At 47.1% G+C, this 19,313-nt stretch overlaps 1 protein-coding gene across 3 annotated transcripts; it reads left to right on the top strand.

Annotated features, from left to right (window-relative positions):
• The first annotated feature begins 10,985 nt into the window (after window positions 1-10,985).
• Window positions 10,986-19,189, top strand: BID (BH3 interacting domain death agonist). 3 transcript variants are annotated; one of them, XM_017726251.1, is made up of 6 exons: window positions 10,986-11,093; window positions 12,541-12,609; window positions 14,466-14,646; window positions 15,969-16,111; window positions 16,933-17,136; window positions 18,320-19,189. In XM_017726251.1, the coding sequence occupies exons 2-6, from the start codon at window positions 12,601-12,603 to the stop codon at window positions 18,329-18,331; spliced, it is 549 nt and encodes a 182-aa protein (XP_017581740.1). In that variant the 5' UTR covers window positions 10,986-11,093; window positions 12,541-12,600; the 3' UTR covers window positions 18,332-19,189. The 3 variants fall into 3 exon arrangements, with proteins under 3 accessions (XP_017581740.1, XP_017581739.1, XP_008642219.1); XM_017726250.1 differs by having other exon boundaries at window positions 14,466-14,655; XM_008643997.2 differs by lacking the exons at window positions 10,986-11,093; window positions 12,541-12,609 and having other exon boundaries at window positions 14,457-14,646.
• Window positions 19,190-19,313: the final 124 nt, after the last annotated feature.

Here is a 19,313-nt window from a genome sequence, read left to right as displayed (position 1 = left end):
CTGCGCGCTTCCCCCTCTTCCCCGCCTCTGTCGCGAACCGTCCTCCCTCCCGCTCAGGTGGTATTTCATAAAACCACGAAAAGGTCTCTCGCCTTTGGACTACGTGGTAAAAGTGCAGCAGCATCTCGCCCTCGGTTTCTGGTGAGCGTTGTCAGGAGCGATTTTGGCCGGGCAGGGGAGAGGAAGGAGTTAGTCCTGAAGCGGCGACTCCAGAGGGACCCGCGCTTGCCTCAGCCTTCCAACAACAGAGGGATGTGGGAGTGGCAGCTCCAGGAAGAAAGCAAGGCAAGGAAGGATTTCTAATAATAGCGCCAGCATTTTTAGGAAGAGCAGGTGATTGATACGGATGAATCAACTCAGTGTGAGCTTTTATCCGCGCTTTGCCTTCCCCAGAGCTGTATGTCAGTGGCTGCCTGTTGAGGTGCTGAGCGCCTGTGGCTGCCCTTTGTTTCCCGTGAGCAGCGCTCACGTTCCCGTGACCACAAGGACGTGTTGGATTCAGGATGAGCGAAGGCTGGAGCAGGAGACTGGGTAGTGTGTGAAGTGGAAGGGAATGGAGTGAGCAGGTCCCCTTCCTTAGAAGGGTGTTTCTGTAAGTTATGTGCTCTGGAGATGGTCTCTGTACCTTGGAGTGACAGTGGGTCTGAAACTGGTGGGTTTGGCGGGGGGATGATGTTCTTGTCTTCTTTTAAACGATGATATTTTGTAGCTTTAGCTATAAAAAAAAGAAGGTACAGTGCCTCAGAGTTCTTTAAATCACTGAATTCAGAAAGTCAATGCTTATTTCAGAAGTGAGTGAAAAGTGGTGAACTTTTCTTTATGTCTCTTGAGGCATCTGGGCCATAATCTTGTAATGAGATACTTGTTATCTGTTCAAAATGGTTAAAATGTTTGATGGAGGAAGGAGCAAAGTGGTTCCCCAACAGGAAATTATTTTTGAAAGTTTTGGTTTGGTTTTTTGGTAAAGGACTTTTTGCAAAAGTCCACATGGGGAAGAGTGGTTTTTATTCTGTTGTAACTTTTTATCACTAATCAGACCGAAACTGTTTTCACCTGCCTTTGGAAGCATAACGTCTTAAAAGGTGTTATTTAAAAAGAAGGGGGTTTCTGTGTGGTTCTTTTTTTTTTTTTTTCTTCTCCTCCTTTCCTTTTCAACCTATTTACATGAGTTTAGTCCTGTTCAGTGTCTTCTTTAGGATAACTTTGCACCACCTATTCCTGGAGATCTCCTCTGTGCCACTGGTGTTACACAAAAACACTGGGGGAATGCATTGTATAAAAAGTAGCATTCTAGCACTGTGTTATTTGCTTGGATTTCTGCAGCCTGTCTCTTCCCATTTTCTTGTCTTCCTTTTTAGGTCTCTTGTCTGTCATTACAGGTAACTGGCAGGGCTTAGGGACCTGCTGAGGCAAAACACTTCCATTGTGCCTGTGCACAGTGTAACAGGTGATTGTAAAGCTTGTGGATAGGCTGCCCTGTACTAAGAAGGGTCAGTGTGAAAAATCTTCCCTTCTGATTTGTCAGCACCTTCTTGTTTGCATCTGGTGACATTTGCTGAATTTAGGAAGAAAAAAATATGACTGATTTTTGGTTAGGTGGTTTTGTTGTGTTCCTGCCCTCCCAATTTCTTAAAACCAGATTAGGCCAGCTGAGACCGTGAGTTCAGCTCAGTTTCTCACCGTGCACAGGCAGCAGAACAGTGTGCAACACTCCACCAGGGCTGCCTGTGCAAACCAGGAGTCTGTGCTCCTGGGGTTTGGGCATGCCTGTGCCCAGAACCAGGATGCAGCATCTCTGGATAATGTGAGGGCCTTGTAAAGGAGCTCAGTGTGCCTTTTATTTCTGTTAGATCCTAAACCAGTAAGAACTATGGCATATAATTTGGGAATTATATGGGAGGGGTGCATGTGTGTTCACTGAACACTCTCACCTGAGGTCAGTTATGCCATGCTTCCCTATATTTTTTTTTTCTTGTGTAACAGGATGACAGAAGTTATCCACACTCAGCAGGAGTCTGAGGAGCTGACAGATCAAACAGATTTTTTTTTTTTTCTGTAATAGAATGAAAATGTTTATAGTGGAAGCAGGCAGACACATAAATCAGTGACTGTCACCTTTGGAGGCCTTCCTGGAGCAGCCTGGTGCTTGGAAGGCATTGGATGGGGGAGAAGGGACTGTCTCTAATAACTCTGAACAGGTTTCTGCACCTGGTGCAAGGACTGCTGGTGTGACTGTGGACGAGCAGCCTCAAGGTGTTGGTTCCTTGATAGAGCAGCTCCTCTGGCTTCTGGCTATGAATTCTCCAGCAGGAAGGAGTCAGCGGTTTCTCTGCTGAGGGGAATTGTGTGCAGATAGGCAGGTTTCATTTTCGCTGCTTAGCAGTTCCTAGATGAGTGAAAGAGCAGAATTTACTATCAATTTTGGGTTGGTTTTTCGGGTTGTTTTTTTTTCCTCTAGGAGCCTTCTTCCTTTTTTTCTTGGCATGCTATGGCTTTTTGTCTGTGTCAGATTACAGAGTTTTGGGGGCTGGAATTACCTGCGTATCTGTGTGCTGTGCAAAGCCAAGTACATGCAAGTATTTCTAATTAGTGAGTGGAACTTGTGGCTTAGCCAAAGGTGCAAAACTCCTGGAAGTCTGAACCCCTTTTAGTTTTCGATGGCTTCCCTTGGGGTTGGAGGAGGTTGCAGGGGGCTGAGTTTAGCTTTAATTGAAGCTTATCAGTTATGATTATAGTATGTGCATAGGTGGTCCCTTCCTTAGAGATTTTACAAGTCTGATTTTTTTGACCCAGGCAAGATAGGAAGTATGTAGGAAAGGGAGGGGTAAAATGTAGAAAGAAATGTTGAGTCACACAGTATCCAATGGCATTCTTTCGGTTTGGTAGCAATCTGTTAAGCTTCTGTGACTGCCTCAATTTGTACCAGATGTCTGTAGTGAACCGTCTCCTGGCATCCTGCTGTCACCCCATCTATCCTGGGAAGAGAACAGGACTCTCTAGAGCTGCCATTAGGCACCTCCTTGCACCTGGATGAGATGGCAGGGATTGTCTCCTGGGCGCTTTTTGAAGGAATTGCCCAGTGTAGAGCATAGGGCTGTGTTGATGCCACTTTCACACCCTTCCTGGCAACAGCTGCTCCAAGAATCCTTCAGCTCCCCTTGAGTAGCCCCATGGCTGGGAGCATTGTTAGCACTGCCTTGGGCACTTGGTAACTTCTGCTCTTGATGCAGTCTGCTGCTTTTCCTGCCTCTTTGCACCACTATGGCACTGCTTGGAGGTGCTTCTTGGCCCTGGTGGGCTTTGGCTGGGCTGCCTTGCTGGCAAACATGAGGAAAGGGCTGTACCCCTTCATGCATTATGGGAATTCTGCTCTTTCTCCCACGAGAGGACAGTGTCATTGTGGCTTTAAACTCCTCCTACCTCAGTAGCTTGCTCCCTACTTTCCTTTAAACTCTCAGAGCTTTTATTCAGCTTCACTGAAGCATGAGCAGGGGAATTGGACTGTGTGTGCAATTGTGACACACATGGATGTTGGATTTTTGTTTAAATGTCTGCAAACCTGCTCTATTTCCTGGTAAAATGCTGTGACTGTGATCTTCGGCCAGTTTGTAGTGCTCTTACTGCTGTTTATGGAATGGGCAATACCCAGGTCTCTCAAACATTTTGGGTCATTTCCTTCATGTCCTTTCTACTTTCTTTGGTAAGTGTAGTTTCTGATTGACAGCTACACAAAACAAATCCACTTAGATCAGCAGTTGCTATATTTGGGGTTTATATGCTCTTCCTGTGTTTCAACATCAACCTGTTCCTCCTAAGGTAGAACTGAAAGTGGCATGGTTTTGCTTTGTTTCATGCAGAGTCATGTGTTTTCTCCTAGAAAAAAACAACACTTTTTCACTGTGCTTGTAGACCTACAGCTAAGAGAGCCCATAGCTGTTGAGCAGAAGCAGCAACGTGCTGAGGCATCTCCTGTTTGCCTGGCACTAGGAAATGTGTACTCTGGGAGGCACCTATTTGCAATTTTTCTGTCACAGCTCCCAAATGGCTCCTGCAGTGTTTCTTTGAGAGGGAGTATTTTCTTAGCTCTGTATCATTGTGAAAGGTGTTTAAAAGAGATGATGATTTCTTTTGTGCTTACTGTGTATGAGGTGCTGCTGTCAAACGGCTTTGATCAGGATTATGAATGCTGCTGTGAGTTACCATCATTTTTGGCTGCCTGGTTTGATGCACAGCTTTTTCTTTAAGGTTTTTGAGGATTTCTGGGCTCCTGTCATAAGAAATTCCTTCAAGATTATCTTGTTTTCTTTTTTTTTTAATATTTTTGTACTGGCTTCATCACTTTAACTGTCATGGTGGGAATGGAGGTTGCTGTGCAGCACAGTGGGAGAAGGGAATCAAAGGATCCATGTCAGACTTTCCTTCTGGGGATCGTCTCTGGCTGTGCTGGTGCACAGTTGTCTCATAAAAGTGAGAAGTGTAAGAGATGTTTACATCTCTGATACACTTGATGTTTAGGAGGGGGGGAGTCAATTTAAAATTCACTTTCATGTTTTGGAAAAGCTGTCAAATATTGACACAGGGTTCTGGATGCTCTCAGAGCATATGAACGTGTGGCTGTGAAGATTTGTCTTTGTATCCCTTCCTCTAGAAATGCTTTGGGTCTTTTTATGATGAATGTTCAGTCCGAGAGGCTCCACTGAAGTCATTCTGGGGAGTACCAGCAGTGAGAATTCCCTTGACAGTAAACTGTCCAGTGCACTGAACTGTTGCTTAGCTGCTCCTTGAGTGCCATCCTGGCTGTTGCATCCATCAGCACTCTTGTTTTACCTAAGCAGGGAGCTCCTGAAGTGCTGCTGAACTGTTGTTCCTTGGACATGTTATCTCCAATGGGCCACTCTGATCCAGTGTTTAAATGTCACACTGAAGCATCTTCACAGCTTCTCTTTGTTCCAGAAAGCAGTGCAGATATTCCTGGTGCTTACCAGTCTAGAAAGAGAGTTCTTGTCTACTCATATGGCCTGAAGGTAACCAAAGGCCGAGGGAATGCAGCTGTTAGGGGCCACCTGTATCCATACAGCTGACTTTTTGAATTCTTTTTTTAATTACTTCTGACCAGTTTCTGGTTTTGCTTATCTAACTTGCCAGTCAGGCAAAGGAAAGACAGATTTACATTCCTCTTACTGTAAGTATCAGCTGTGAAATGCATCCAAGTTGCAAAATGACGTGGCATTCTTGATTTTCTGTCTGATGGGTGGTCCATGCTCATGCTGGCACAGAACGGTAGTACCTATGCAAAAACTAAAACCAGGAGGATTCTCTTGACCTGTAGGTGGCATGGCAGTTCTCATATCCAGTCCTACTTTCTGAGGTGTTATGGCTGGCAGAGCCTGTCCAAGTAGCACTTGTGCCCCTCAGAGCACTGTTGCCAAGTGCTGAGACTGTGTCTGCTGCAGGAACTGAGCGCTTTGTTGCTGCTCCAGTGTAAAAGCAGCTTTGCTGGAGTGCAAGGGTCCAGTGCCCATGGCCCAGCTGGGGCATGCTCTAAAGCCAGAAGCAAGTCTTGTGTTTCTGTGGTTGGACGCTGTCACTTGCACATCCAGTGATGGCTGGAGTTTGTCCCAGTGCTGCCTGCTCTCAGTCTGGTTGTCCTTCCTTGGTAAGGTCAAAACACTGGAACTATGATTCCTCAGCCCTTCCTGCTTCTGTGATTTCCAAGAGGCAAATGTAAGAGCTGCTTGCACATGCTGTGCCTTTATAGCAGGGGTCTGTTGCAGCTGCTGGGCTGAAGTAGTCAGATTTTGAACAGGAAGCTAACCCTGTAAAGACCAGCAGTCTTGTGTGATAGTGGTGATGGTGCTTTTTTGTCAGGATTTGCTCTGCTCCCTCCAGCCAGGTCCTGAGGAAAGGTAAAAGTATTTTCCTAACCCTACCGAGAAGGTGAAGTGCAGGGTGAGGTTACCTGGCCAGAGTTCCTTTGTGCAACACCAGAGGGGAAAAACAGCCTAGTACCAGATCCAAGAAACTGCACTCTGACAGCCAAGATCCAAGTCCTGCCCTTGCCTCTTAGGCGTGGCTATGCCTGAAACGTGGAGATGTGGAAATTCTGCTTGGGTCGAGCTGTAGTTAGCTGAATTAAAATTCCAGCTGCAGTCTTCCTGCTGTCTCAGTTTAAGCACAGCTGTGTCTGTAGGCTGGCTTCTGAAGAATAAAGTGTTGTTATGCTGCCTCTGTCACTGATCTGATAAAGAAACCACGCTGATGAAAAGTTCCTGCCTACCTGTTTTTTTAAGAGCATTAGCAGTATGGCAGTGTTCCTTCACACTCATTCATGTGCTGTGTGTGGGCTGGTCACCAGAGCTTTTTGAGCCAAATGAGGAGAGTGGTTGTTGAGGGATTTGGATGTTTTTCTTCCTAGGAAGTCAAAGTACTGCCCTGGTAACCAGAAGATTGCTGCAATTCATGTCGTCATGAAACAGCAAAAGACCTCCAGGAACTTAAATAAATTTCTATCAAAAAGGCAAACTGACACCTTCTTTTTAGAATTGTCTCTAATAAAGTTTTTCTTCCAAAGAGGAAGATAAACCCCTTTAAATAAAGAGTGCAATGTATTTCTAAGCCAGAATACAAAGCTGAGAGTGCTTGGTGTAAAGGCTGAGATGATAATTCTGTACTAAAGCAGCATAAAGAAGCAAAGGTAAGAATGCTCCAGCTAAGGTAGTAGTAAGTATTCAGCATGTTTCAGTGTACATTTGCATCAAAGGGATGAGGAATAAACGTGGTGGTGGTGGGTTTTGTTTTCCCTTGCTGGAGTGGTTGGTAGTGGCATTATTTGCATCCTAAAGAAGGATGCAATCTGAAACTGAAAGGAAGAGATACAGAAGCTGAAAACCTCAAGCAGTCGGGTGGTCGTGCTTAGGAGTATCAGGGAGAGGTTGTCCTGGTTGGATTTTAAGTAGTCTCCTGGTTCCTGAGGAACAGGGCATCTTTCCTAAGCACCTGGCAAATAAACTGCAAGTGACTGGGGGAGGAGATGTGTTCTGCTCTGGGCCACTGAGCTGCTGGCGTCTCCAAGTACGCTCCTCGTGGCTTGTCAGTTTTGCCAGTTCCAAAACGAGCTGTTGATGTTGTATCCTCCCTCAAAGGCAAATGGATGGAAAATACCCTTAGTTTGGAAGCAGTGTTCCCTGTGGTGGGGAAAGTCCTGAGGCTCTCCAAGTATTAAACAGATGCACCAAACCGTGGCTTTAGGTTCACAGCTGTGTGTGTGTGTGCCTGCCTGCGTGCCCAGAGGGTCTTGTTGAGCCCATCCTCCACCTGGCTTATACATTGTGATGTCCCTGTTCTCCCACCACCCTGCTTCTCCTTCCAAAGCCTAGAAACAAATTCTACTTTAGGAGTGCTGTGAGTCTCAAATGAAGCAAAATCTTGGAGCGTTCTAAACACTGTTACAGGCTGGCAAATCCTTTGCAGAGTAAGGAGCGATGGGGACAGGTTTCCTGCGGCAGTGATAACATCCTATTTACTCACCTCTGCTGGTTTTGCACACCAACAAAATACCTTCCCTGGGCTGTTCAGTACCTGTTGGGTTTATGGGCTAGAAGTGCATTGTGGAGTGATAGGGCTTTCTTTGGTGACTTTGGGCTCTATGATGTGGTGTTTGCTTACACTCATGACTTGAAGTGCTGCAGACAACAGTGGCACAGCTCAGAATATCCTCAAGGAAGGATTTTCTTAAGTCAGTGATGCTGTTCCTGTTTCTTTATTTTCCAGTAGTGACTGGTTATGTAAAGTAGTTGTGCCTGTGGCAAGTTCTCATGAAGACAGTGAAATTGAGTTGTTATGGCTTAATATGTGGATTTAAAATGTCAGGACATGTCAAATACTTGGTTTCCCTGCCTGTAAAATGATGCCTTGCTCTGTAAAAAGCTCTGTAGCTCAGCAGTAAAACATCTGCCTACAAGACAGGTAAGTGCCAGCAGGTCGAGGAAGGGACAAATAGGCACGGTGTTATTTCTTCCAATAATGGTGTCATCCTGACTGCCACACCCAAAGTTCTTAACTTCCAGCTGCCACACAGGGAAAGCAATGCTCAGGTTGCAAGTCTTTGACTTCACAGTGACTGATCCTTTATTGTGGTTTCTGCTTTGGAGACTTTAATTGCTCCTGACTCAAACGTGAGACATAAACATCTTGACAGCTCACACAATAGGTCCATTGACTGGCTGGTGTTTGTATGGGAGGTGTCTGGGAATCCAGACACAGTATTAAAGGAGTCAGTCCTGCAGGCCTGTGGCTTCCCTGCTGAAAAGAGTGTTTTACTAAGCAGCCAGTGTCTGCTAGAGCTGAGAACAGTAACTCCCAGGCAGAGCTGTGAGGAGAGGTGAAGAATCTGAGGGGAAGTGATGGTAAGCAGAGGCACTGTTTGTGGGGTGGCTTCTTTTCTGAGCTGTCTTGAAGATGTAGCACAAGTGTGGAGATGAAAACTGATTTGTAGGGTGGCTTAGCACTGCTGCTGCAGGGATTCTGGTATGGCAGCCCTGAGAGCTGTTGGGAGCTCCCCCCAGCAGACAACCACGGGCTCCTGGCCGATTCTTGCTGCCCTGCAGGGAACTGCTGCTGACAGGCCTGCAGGGCGTGGAGACCAGCAGAACCCCAGGCTGGGTTTAGTGCTGGTGACACCTTGCATGCTCTGCAGCTGCACTGTTTGCATGTGTAGCTCCCCACCTGGGAAGGTAAATGCATGCTTGCAGTGCTTGCCCTTGCCATCCACAGTATGTGGCAATGGTATGGCAGGGAGGACTTAGTCTGGTCTCTCCAGCACAAGGGCCAGTGCTTCCTCTTTCTCCAGGGTGGCATGGCACCATCAGCAAGGGCTGTGGGAGCAGTGCAGTACACTGTGTGAGCCTTTACCTTTCCATTACCCCTCACTGCGTGATGTGGGAAGAGTTGAGGTGTGGAGCAGAGGCGTGGAGTGCCAGCTGTCTTGCAGTCCTGCTTCTCCCTTTTTTCCACCCTGCAAACTTGCAGTGCCATCTCTACTTAAGGCCTGGAGTCAGGGGCTTCTGGCCCTGCTTGCTGTTGCCTCTAGTGTTGCCACCCCTCATTGGTGGACTGCAGATGGGAAAAGCTCCTCTGGTGAGGTCCTTGTGAGATTTAAAGGATAGCACAACTTGGGGATGAGAGGGAGAAACCGAAGATGGGACACCATCTCCTGAAGGAGCTGTGGGTTGGAGAGCAGTAAGTACCACCCCTCAGGATGTGCTCAGCCCATCTAAAGAGCTGTGATTGCCTTGGAAGAAGCATCCACAGAATTCACTTGTGAAAACTGCTGTGTATGGGTGGAGTGAGGTCTTTCCTACTGCACTGACAGGCTGCTGGTGGATGTGCTTCTCCAGCTGTGATTATGTTTTCTTACCATATGCCTCTCCACAGTCCTGCATCCCATACAGTGTTGAGTCGGAATGAACATGCCCTGCACTGACTCTGTAGAACTGATTTAAGGGTCTTAAACTTGTGCCTAAAGTACCCCCTTCATTTTTTTCTAAGAAAGAGAGAAAGAACAGGACTGAAAAACTGGCTGTAGTCTTATCTGTTGAACACTTCAAGGCGTTTAGTGATTTCTCAGAATCAGCTGTTAACACACAAAACTCATTTGTCTAATGAGTGAATAGAAGCAAAAATGAATAATGTATTAAAATTAGTTGGTATTTCAATTAAAATACCATATTCTGTAAAAATTCATTCCAAGATTTCAGCAGCCCTAAAGCAGCCTTAGCAAATGATCTAGTTTGACTCTGAATCTGAGTGCAGATGGTGCTTGTACCCTTTATCCATCTTTTCTCCTTTTCCAACTAAAGATTCTTTTTACCCAGTATAAAGTAACCTTTTTCCCTCCACCAGAAAGAGTCTTATTTGGAATCTAAAACTACTAGGATTCTGAAGTCTTAATGATTAAGAAATTTGGGTGGTATTGGCACAATTACATTGGACTGTTTGGGCTTTGTTCTTTAGAGGACTTTTTTTTTTTTGTTTGGGGTCTTTCTTTTTGTTTGGGGTTTTTTTTTGCTTTGGTTTTTGGGTTGGTTTTTTTTTTTTTTTTTGGGATTCCATTAAGGAATTTGACTTCTCAGGAGGAACTTTGTGACTATCAAAGCCCTTTGCATTGATTCAAAGTAGTTATGTAAAACTTTAGGTTCCTGTAATTTCTAGTTAACTAAAATAAAAAATAGTTTGCTCTGTACTGTAGTAGTAGGAAGCCATTTTGTGGTGTGAGAGAAATCCTTTTTCCTCTTCTCTGGTGTGTTTTTTGACCACCCAAGCAGAACTTTCTTAGCTGAGGGCAGGTATTGCCTTCAGGAGCATTCACTGCATGGGTGGTCAGTCTTTGATTTAGGGAATTCAGTTTGGGAAGTTGTCATGTTCAAGCTCTCTTGTCTCCAATTTTTACCATATTAGTACTTTGGAGTGTGGTGAAACTTTTTATTGTTCTTTTTATTTGTTTGTTTTATCTCTGCTCACGTGCAGGAGTAGACAAAAGTGCAATTTGCAACTGTGGTGGTGGGTGATTTTGTTTTAATGTCTCTATTTCTGTGGACTTGGCCTGAGGAGTGTCTGTATTTACACAGAGCTGATTCGATCCCTGAGGGAAGAACCCACGTGTGTTGCAGGTTTCTTCTCCCTGCACAGCCACTGACATCTCCAGGTGCAGCAGGTACCTGGCTGGGCTGGAGCAGTGGTTGCCTCTTCATTTAATGCAGAGAGTGGGAAAATTGAATTGAAAAGAAATGTTTTGTCTAAAACCAGAATATGTGCAAACTGAGGCTTTACCTAACCTACAGAAATGCTGCTGGTGTGGACATCTCTTGAGGAGTTTGCACAAAGCCAAAGTCCTGCCACAGACTGCATTCTAAATCCCCACTTTCCTCTTAATCTCAGGGTTCTGCTTTGAGTTCTCAAACCTGAATTAACATCTGTGTCTCTTCCAGCAAAGTCAAGCCCAGAAGAAGGGTCACCCTGACCTGTTTCAGAGCCCCTTCAGGTCCCAGAGAACAGGACAGAGGACTCTCCCCAGCCAGAACACTCCTTAGGTAGAGGTGAGTAGCAGCAATAGGGATTTGAATGGAACAGAGGAAAATGCAAAGCAGCAAGGGCTAAGCCTGTGTTGTAGCTGTTAGTCTGGCATAACTCCATGGAAAGAAGAGCTCATGGTTGAGAGGCTTCCTGTGGGCTGTTGTGTGTTTCAGACATATTTGAGATTGTGTTTTGGTCTTGGACTTCTAAGAGCCTTTGAAAAGTTGGGAGATTCATGGTCTCTTGAAATATGACTGTGGTTTGCTTCAGAATTTGAATTTATTTCTGCTCTCACTTCCCTCTTTTATACCAGCACACTTAGTTATTTAAAAAACAGATGTGAGGGGTTGTTACTGTGAAATAGGGTCATTTATCACTAGCCCAGGTCTTTGATGGTTAGCAGGCCTTTTGTTTGGGTTCCTTATTGCTTTCAGCCCTTTTTTGGTTAGAAGGTGCCTGCATAACAGCCAAGTTATTGCCTTGGGTGAAGAAGGCTTGGTGGGGAGGTAGTGCCCACTTTCAGCCAGGCCCTGTTCATCAAGAGTTGAACCAGAGACTTCTGTGTGCAGCTGTGGGACTGTTGTGCCTAAGGCAGCAAATGCAAGGTTCTGACCCACCCATCAGCTGCTCCTGGCAGGATGAGGAGGGAGCACTGTGCTCCTACATCTCCCCTTTGCGAGGGAGGGAGGCTCCCCGGTGCCCTGTGCTCTCCCTCCCTGGGTGCCTCTTCCCTTGGGCACTGCCCAGCCTCAGGACAGGCCAGGCTATCAGCCCTGAGCACCAGCACAGGAGCTGGTGGCATCTGTCCTGCTTTCTCCCTTCTTCCTAGCTGGCCTCCCTGGAGACTTAGCAGAGTTGCTCTCATGTGACTGGGAGCCTTTGTTGGCCCTTGATCCAACCTTCCCCATCACAGATATTTGTTGGGAAGTATTGAAATGAGCCTGAGTATCCACGTGGATCTCTTGCATGGAGAGGTGGGGAGAGGTACCCTCAGGACCCTGCAGATGTGTAGCAACGTCAGCTGGGTGTTTCACTTCAGAATATTCTGCTGTGCATGCAGACCCATCAGCTCACCTGCTCTCAGGAGTTCCTCTCTGATAACCCTGCTCTTTCCTTTCAGCCTCTGGCACCATGGAGGGTTGCCCTTCCCTTCCCCCACACCAGCTCTTGGCCTTAAAGCCCTGTTTGTAGGTTATGTCACTCTGCTGTCTGGCACACGTCTGTGGCAGGAGGGAGATTTGTGCCTCTCATTCACGTGCACAGGGCCCTTCTCACTGAGACAGCTGTGGCTTCCTCAGCCCTTTTTCGTGACTGACGGTGTGTGATGGGCAGCTCTCTCCAGAAATAGGGATATGCATCACTAAAAGGGACATTTACTATGAGACACAGCCAGACACAAGTACTGCTGAAAGATGTGGACTTATGGGAATTTTTATTCCTTTCACACTTCTCTTTCTTACGCTTTCACAGGACGAGGACTCCTGGTCTGAAGCGGAGGGTGACCCGAGCTGCTCTGTCCCTGAATCCATTATGGAACAGGTTAGAGTCAAACATGGCTGAGGCCAGCTGTTTACAGTGTACAGTGGTTCTCTGGTGCACTTGTCCTGAGATACTTTGAAGGGGATAAGTCTCAGTGTTGGCTCGTGTCCTTCTTGAACTTCCCAGAATTCCTGCAGGGTTCCTGGCACTGCTCTGGATACAGAGAAGTGGATGGAACCAGTTAGGTTGCAGGCTACTTCCTTGTTTTCTCTGTGTGGCACTTCCCCTTGGGACTGGAGATGTAGCTATGTAAGAGACTGCAATGTTTATTGATAAAGCTACAAACTGCTGAAACTAATAAATGAATGGGCACAGCCCTGTGATCAGTGTATTGCATGGGTTTGTACAATGTTAAACACAGTTATGATGCTGTTATTTAGCACACTTAAATTGTATACACTGAACTGTAACTGAAATGTCTGTCATCCTCCCCCAGCCCAGTTCAAGTTAGGATACAGTTCTAACCCCCTACTCTGCCCTCTCACGAGCCTTTTGAACACAATAGGATTAAAAAATGTATCAGTGATAAACCCAATGACCAGTCCAGCAGGTTGTTGAAGAGGATTGTCACTGGTGCCCCAGTGAGTTTGGGTCACCGGGTGAACTGCACTACTGTCTGTAAACATGCATGCTCAGATCATGGAAGATGTGCCTTCTGTTCATCTCTGACTGATCATATTCTTTATTTTCCGTTTGCTTCCACTTCTCAACTCCTGCCTTTTGTTGACTGTTCCTCCTCTTGTCTGCCCAGTCAGATATGGTTATGTCGATGGCCTTGTAAGGTTCCACTCCCCAAAACTCCCTTTCAGTTACCAAGTTCATCCTGGTTGCCTATTGTTGACATAACAAACCATTCTTCTTTAACTATTTTTCTTCTCCCTAGATAAAATTAAACCTAAGTATTTTCTTACAGGCAGACCATCTGCATTCCAGAGTAAGGATTTTCTTTCTTTATTTCTGTGCTTACACTGTATCCTGCTCTCTTAGCTGTTTAACTAAAATTACTGAAGAGTCTCCTGGTTTTCTGGAGGCCTTAGTTGGTTATGAGGCCTGGTGTTCCAGTGGGGCCTCTTGTCTATCAGTCTGCCTGCCTCATGGACCTCTTCAACCTAATTAATTTGGGCACACTGTGCTGCCTTGCTTGAAGGCTGCAGGTTGTGTGGCCGTGGAGACAGCACATGCCCATTTACTGGGGGTGAATGTGCCACTGGAGGTGGCAGTGATCTCCCATCTCATGTCACTGTTCTTGTGAGCAGCTGCTTGGCCCTCTATGAGGAGCTGAACAGGTGTATTATGGAACTGGTTGAGGTTCCTTTGAAGAGGGAGAAGAAATGTGAACCTTGGGGGTTTTTGCAGGCTTATGCTTTTATCTCTGTTTCCCACCTTGTTACTGCTCTGCTCTGATTACATTGACATGGGGAGCTGCTGCCTTCTTTATGCACAGCAAGTAGAATGCCCAATTCCCAGATACAGGGGTGGAACCCATCTAAACACAGATGTGTAAGTAAGGGAAATGGAAGGTTTTTGCTGAAACACCTGTTTTGAAAGAGGAGCTTGGATTTTGGTTGCTGCCATTGCCACAGCTGGAAATGGGAGGAGAAGGTGAGCTGGCTCTTGCAAGGCCAGTTTGTAAGAGCAGAGCCTCTGTCATTCACCATGGGACAGTCCTGTGTGGGTCCACATCCAGGAATCGGTCTGCATTTGCTGAGGCCTTGTGGACGCCCTGGCTGGTGCTGTTCAGGGTGCCCAAAGGAGGCACAGAGACGTGTTGAGGGTTGGAAAACAGTGCGTGCGTAGGCGCTTTGAGTGGGACGCTTTCAAGGTGTGGGCTTAACGGTGATTTCCTTATGTTTCAGATCAATGGATCTCTTCAGATGGAGCATGCACTGCTGTTCACCTTCCTGGAGGCATCCTCTGACTGTCAGTTCAGAGACCAGCTGCAGTCCCTGCAAAACCAGCAGGCAGCGCTTTGTTGCCACGCAAACGATGACGATGAGCTTCAGACCGATGGCAATCGGAGTGGCCACTTTCAGAATGGTGAGCTAGGTGAGCAGGCTTTTCTCCATCCCACATGTCTCTCTGAACACAGTGTTTTTCTTTCCCCATTTCCTATCTTTGCTGTTGTCTGTTTCAGAGGAGTAATGTTTTCTCTATTGAGAAACCTCGCAGTGTGGCTGTTGGTGGTGTTGGTTGGGAATTTAACACTTAAGTTAAGACAACTGGTGCTTAGTGCTTTATCTCTCCATGGATTTCTAGAGCACCTGTCACTGGGTTTTGTCTGCAGCACATCAGACAAGGGCACAAAGCTGGTACTGGTGATAGCTGCCCTCAAGGAGAGTGATACAAGGCAGTTAAGTTAGGCCTCACACTGCTCCTCAGGCAGTATCAGTGCTTGGGCTAGCATCTTGGAACAACTCGAGTTCTGGTACCAGGTGAATCCCTTTCTGCTCTACCAGTGTGGTGGAAACTGTTTCTCAAACAGCTTCTGGTCCTGTTCCTGCTTTGCTAGCCATCTGCAGGGTGGCTATTGCCCCTTGCCCAGGGTGTGTCAATGCTGGCACATTGACCTCAACTGAAGCAGGGTGAAGAGGAACTGCTGCAGTGAATGTGCTCTCTCACACAGATTTGCATAGGTCTCATGCCAAAAGTGACTATGGCAAGCTTTGCCAAAAGGAGGTAGGACAAGGTGTAGGGTTCTAAGCTGAAAAAGGACAGATTCAGACTAGAGGTAACGAAGATTTTTAGAGTGAGGGTGGCAAAACACTGGCACAGGTTGCCCAAAGAGGCGATGGCTGCCCCATACCTGGAAGCATTCAAGGTCAGTTTGGCTGGGGTGTTGAGCAATCTAATCTAGTTGAAGATGTCCCTGCTTATTGCAGGGGATTTGGATGAGATGGCCTTTCAAGGTCCCTTCCAACTCAAACTATTCTATGAGGTGCTGTATTTTAGATGGTGCTTAAGAGACAAGTCCTGGCAAGTCACTCAATTCTAGAATTATTAGGTTGAAGAAGACAGTCAAGATCATGCACAGCTTCTCAATTCCCCTCTCTGGGGAGGATGTTGGCTGTAACTGTGCTGTTCAAGTTTTGGTTGGAGATGTTCTAACATGCCCTGTAGTGATTTTTTTGGGCAGGGTGAGGCTGCACTTTACCTAAACTACAGATAGAAAAACATGTTTGCCACTATCTCTGGTAAGCAACTCAGGTGCACTTAAAGAAATTGTGCTTGGACCTGTCACGAACACACTCTGATTGGGGTTGGAAGGAGGTCGCTAATGGAGATGAGCAAAATGTTGAGACCTGCACTGAACCTGGTCTGACTACAGCCTGTGAACTGAATTCTGCTCTTTGTGTTGGCAGGGTTGGCTCCAACAAATGAAGATGTTATCCGGATCATTGCTGCTCAGCTCGCTGAGATTGGAGACCAGTTTGATAAAGAAATCCAAGGAAGAGTAGTAAACAACCTAGTGCAGCACTTTCTGAATGAGAATCTGTCTAGAGAGGTGAGTGAGCAGTTCTCCTTTTAAATATTCTGCATCCTTCCTGCTGTGACTTTGAAGGCATCTTAAAATTCATCCCAAACACTTAGCTTTGAAGATTTGTTAGAGGTGATTCTGTGGCAGAAGTTAATGTGTCGGTTGGGTTCCTTGGGCTCATCTCCTTTCTGCAGATGGTGAATGGTGGTTGTAGAAAAGGACTGACTTTCAGAGGCATTTTGTCCTTCTTTTGATGGCCCAATGGCTTATCTTGGAAAATGAACTGTGTGGCTAAGGCTTACTTTTAATCCTTAAAATCTTTGGACTTTGCTGCCAAGTCCTGTATATCTGCTGATCATCATGTGGGTAAAAATTGAGCAGGTTAGTGATGGGAGCTTAACTTGTGCTTGTTACTGAGCACTGAAGAGACAGCAAGTCATGAGACCCTTTTCTGGTGCTGTGTGTTCATAGGCACAGTTTTGGGAGTAGCAGTGGGCTTAGGCCTGGCTGGGTGACCTGCTGGGCTGGCCTCTTCATAGATGCAGTTGGCCCAGCATCTAACAGCCCTTGCTGCTGTGCAAGAGAAGTAGAGTTTGAGGTCCCTCCTGTCAAAAAGGAACAAGAAGGCTATCTGAGGATTAGGTCTACATCTGGATCAAGGGCCACAGTTTCTTTGGGGGTGTTTTTTTATGTATCAGGCTGGCTGCCATGGCTGGGAGGAAGGGGAGCAGCATCCTGTGGAGTGTTGCAACAAGCACATCAGTTACTAGCACAGTCCTGGCAGGCTGTGCTGAGACCCCTTTCTGCCACAACTGTTGCACTGAGATCCCTCTCTTCCTTCCATACAGGAGATAATCTTGCACATGTCCAGTGTGGTGAGAGAGCTTACACGATCCATCCCCTCAGACATGGAACAGGAAAAGGCCATGTTGGTGCTAGCAATGGTCTTGACTAAGAAAATTGTGAATACAGTGCCCTCCCTTCTACACCGTGTCTTTAACACCACTCTGAACTACATGAACCAGCAGCTCCACAACTACATTGTTGAGATGGTGAGTGCTGTCAAACAGCTCTGTGGGAGTCACAGCCAGCCTTTTAGCTGTCCTGCGTTTTTCCCTGAGGGGTGGCCTAGCTCTGAACTGCCTGTGGCCTGCTGGTTTCCCTGTAGTGCTCTGGAGGTTGGGCCAGAAGGGAATGTCGGTCTCTGCAGAGCTCTGGAGATGAGTGTGCCTGAGGGGGACATGTCACAGTTTCTGCTTGCTCCCCTCTCACAGCAGCCAGCAAGCAGTGCATTTGTTCTGTCAGGCAGAGAGAGCTGTGACTGCTCCTCTCCTCCCTGCAATCTCCTCAGGGAGCTGTGCCAGTAAGATTCTGGTTAATGATTCTTTCATTCCCTCAGGGAAGAAAAAGCCTGACCTGAGCTCTCTTGGCTGCATTTCCCCAGTGTCTTGACCCTGAGGTCTCTGCTCTTGTCTTTCTCAGCTCCCCAGTGCTTGGGAGAACTGGAAGGGGGAATGGAATTGCTCCTGAGAATTAACACTAGCAGAGGAACAATGAGAAATGGTCAAATCTGTTCTTGTTCTGTTGGCACTTGAGCAGATGTGGGGAGGCTGTGCAGCTCGCAGGCAAGCCAGGCTATAGAGGCCAGGGCATTTGGCCCCAGCTTCAGTAACTTAACGACTCTGGGGAGGGGAGAGGACGAACACACCCGTGCTAAGACTGGGTGGTGCTCGAGAATGAGATTTGAGTGGGCAGGGCTGATCCTGCCACCCTGTGAAGCAGAGGTGACACAGCTGTGCTGTGCTGCAGGCCTGAGGGACGCTCCTGCACTGCAGCCTTGCCATGGACAGTGTTGGCAGCAACCTGCAGAGGGGCAGCCCGGCTCACGCTGTCACTCTGCCTCACCCAGCAGCCTGGGCACGGTGTCACTGTGCCGTGTCACTGGGCACTGCCCTTCCCTTCACGCAGTTTGGCTCCGGGGTGCTGAATTATGCCAGGAATGAGCCACTCGTGTGAGACTGGCCCGTGCTGCTGGCTCATAGCACAAGGGCCCAGGGGCTGTTGTGCCCTGTCCCGCCGGGCCTTGTGGCTGCTGCTGGCCCGGGAAGGAGCACGGCAGGTGGCAGTGCTCGTTCGCGGTGCTGGATCCGTCGGGCTCCTGGGCACGCACAGGGCAGGGCTTGCCGCGGGAGAACCCTGCTGCTGTTAATAATGCCCTTGTTTCTCTCCCTCTAGCTCGGTGAGTGAGCTCTCCAGCCTTGTCTGGAGAACGTGGATTCCTCAAGACTTCCCTTGATTGATGAAGATCACTTGATTTACTCTTAACTTCCAAAATACAGCTGTGAAAGGGATGGCAGAGCTTCATAGATAGGCTTTTGTAGACTAGCACAGCAGTAATAGTAGTGGGAACTGCCTGCCAGCTCTGCCAGTACCTGTAGGGAGTAGTGCTTGCCTCTCTCCTTCTAGAATACTTTTTATCTTAGCATCAGCAGCCTTTGTGCAGAGCCTGCCTTGTGCCTCCAGAGGCCCAGTGGGCACAGGGCCTGCCCTCTCAAGTGTTTTTTCTAAGCAGCTGTAGCATTTTGCTTTAGTATTCACTTCCCAGCCCTACTCCTGCAGCTGAGCCATGCTGAGTGTTGTTCCCAGGAGGGTCTCAGGCTGTGGAATGGGTGGTTGATCACCAGAGATCATCGAGGGGGGTGGGTGGGAATCAGGTCTATCTTGATGAGAAGCAGGCAGCAAGAGGGAACAGAGTCCTGAGGGATGGAGGGGGATGTGGGCAGAGAAGGCTGAAGATAACTTCAGTATCAATCCCCTTACACCTGTGTTGGCTTGAAAAATAAAACTGACGGAAAAATTGTAAAGAAAAGGGCAGGGTAGGCACAGGGCAAGTCTTTTTGCCAATGCAACCTGGATATGCTTAAGAAAAAGTAGGATGTCTTGTAGTTACATCTCAGGTTGAACAAATTGGGACTCAGGTTGTTTAATAATCACACAAGGTGGCAAATGTGTCACCTGTGATCTGGCTGCCTCAGGACTTTTTAAAGTATGTAAATATTTTGTGGGGTTTTTTAACTTAAATAAAAAATTCATTTCTGATGGCTACTACTGCTCTGCAGACTTTCAGTTTCCACCTAAAATTTTTTTGTGCAAATATTCATGGCATTCTTCTAATTCACCATGGCTTATGATGCAGCTGGCAGCAGTAGAGACACTCTGGTCCTGTCCC

Source organism: Corvus brachyrhynchos, unplaced genomic scaffold (genome assembly GCF_000691975.1).
Source record: "Corvus brachyrhynchos isolate BGI_N302 unplaced genomic scaffold, ASM69197v1 scaffold191, whole genome shotgun sequence".
Classification (NCBI taxonomy): Eukaryota; Metazoa; Chordata; class Aves; order Passeriformes; family Corvidae; genus Corvus; species Corvus brachyrhynchos.
Note: the sequence above shows the minus strand (reverse complement) of the source record. Positions and strands in the feature narration are given on the sequence as shown.

Excerpts from the sequence above, each read along its gene's own strand:
- BID (XM_017726250.1), top strand. Across the intron at positions 14,656-15,968 it reads CTTTCAGAATGGTGAGCTAG|GGTTGGCTCCAACAAATGAA; the intron begins GTGAGCAGGCTT and ends TTGTGTTGGCAG. Across the intron at positions 16,112-16,932 it reads ATGAGAATCTGTCTAGAGAG|GAGATAATCTTGCACATGTC; the intron begins GTGAGTGAGCAG and ends CCTTCCATACAG.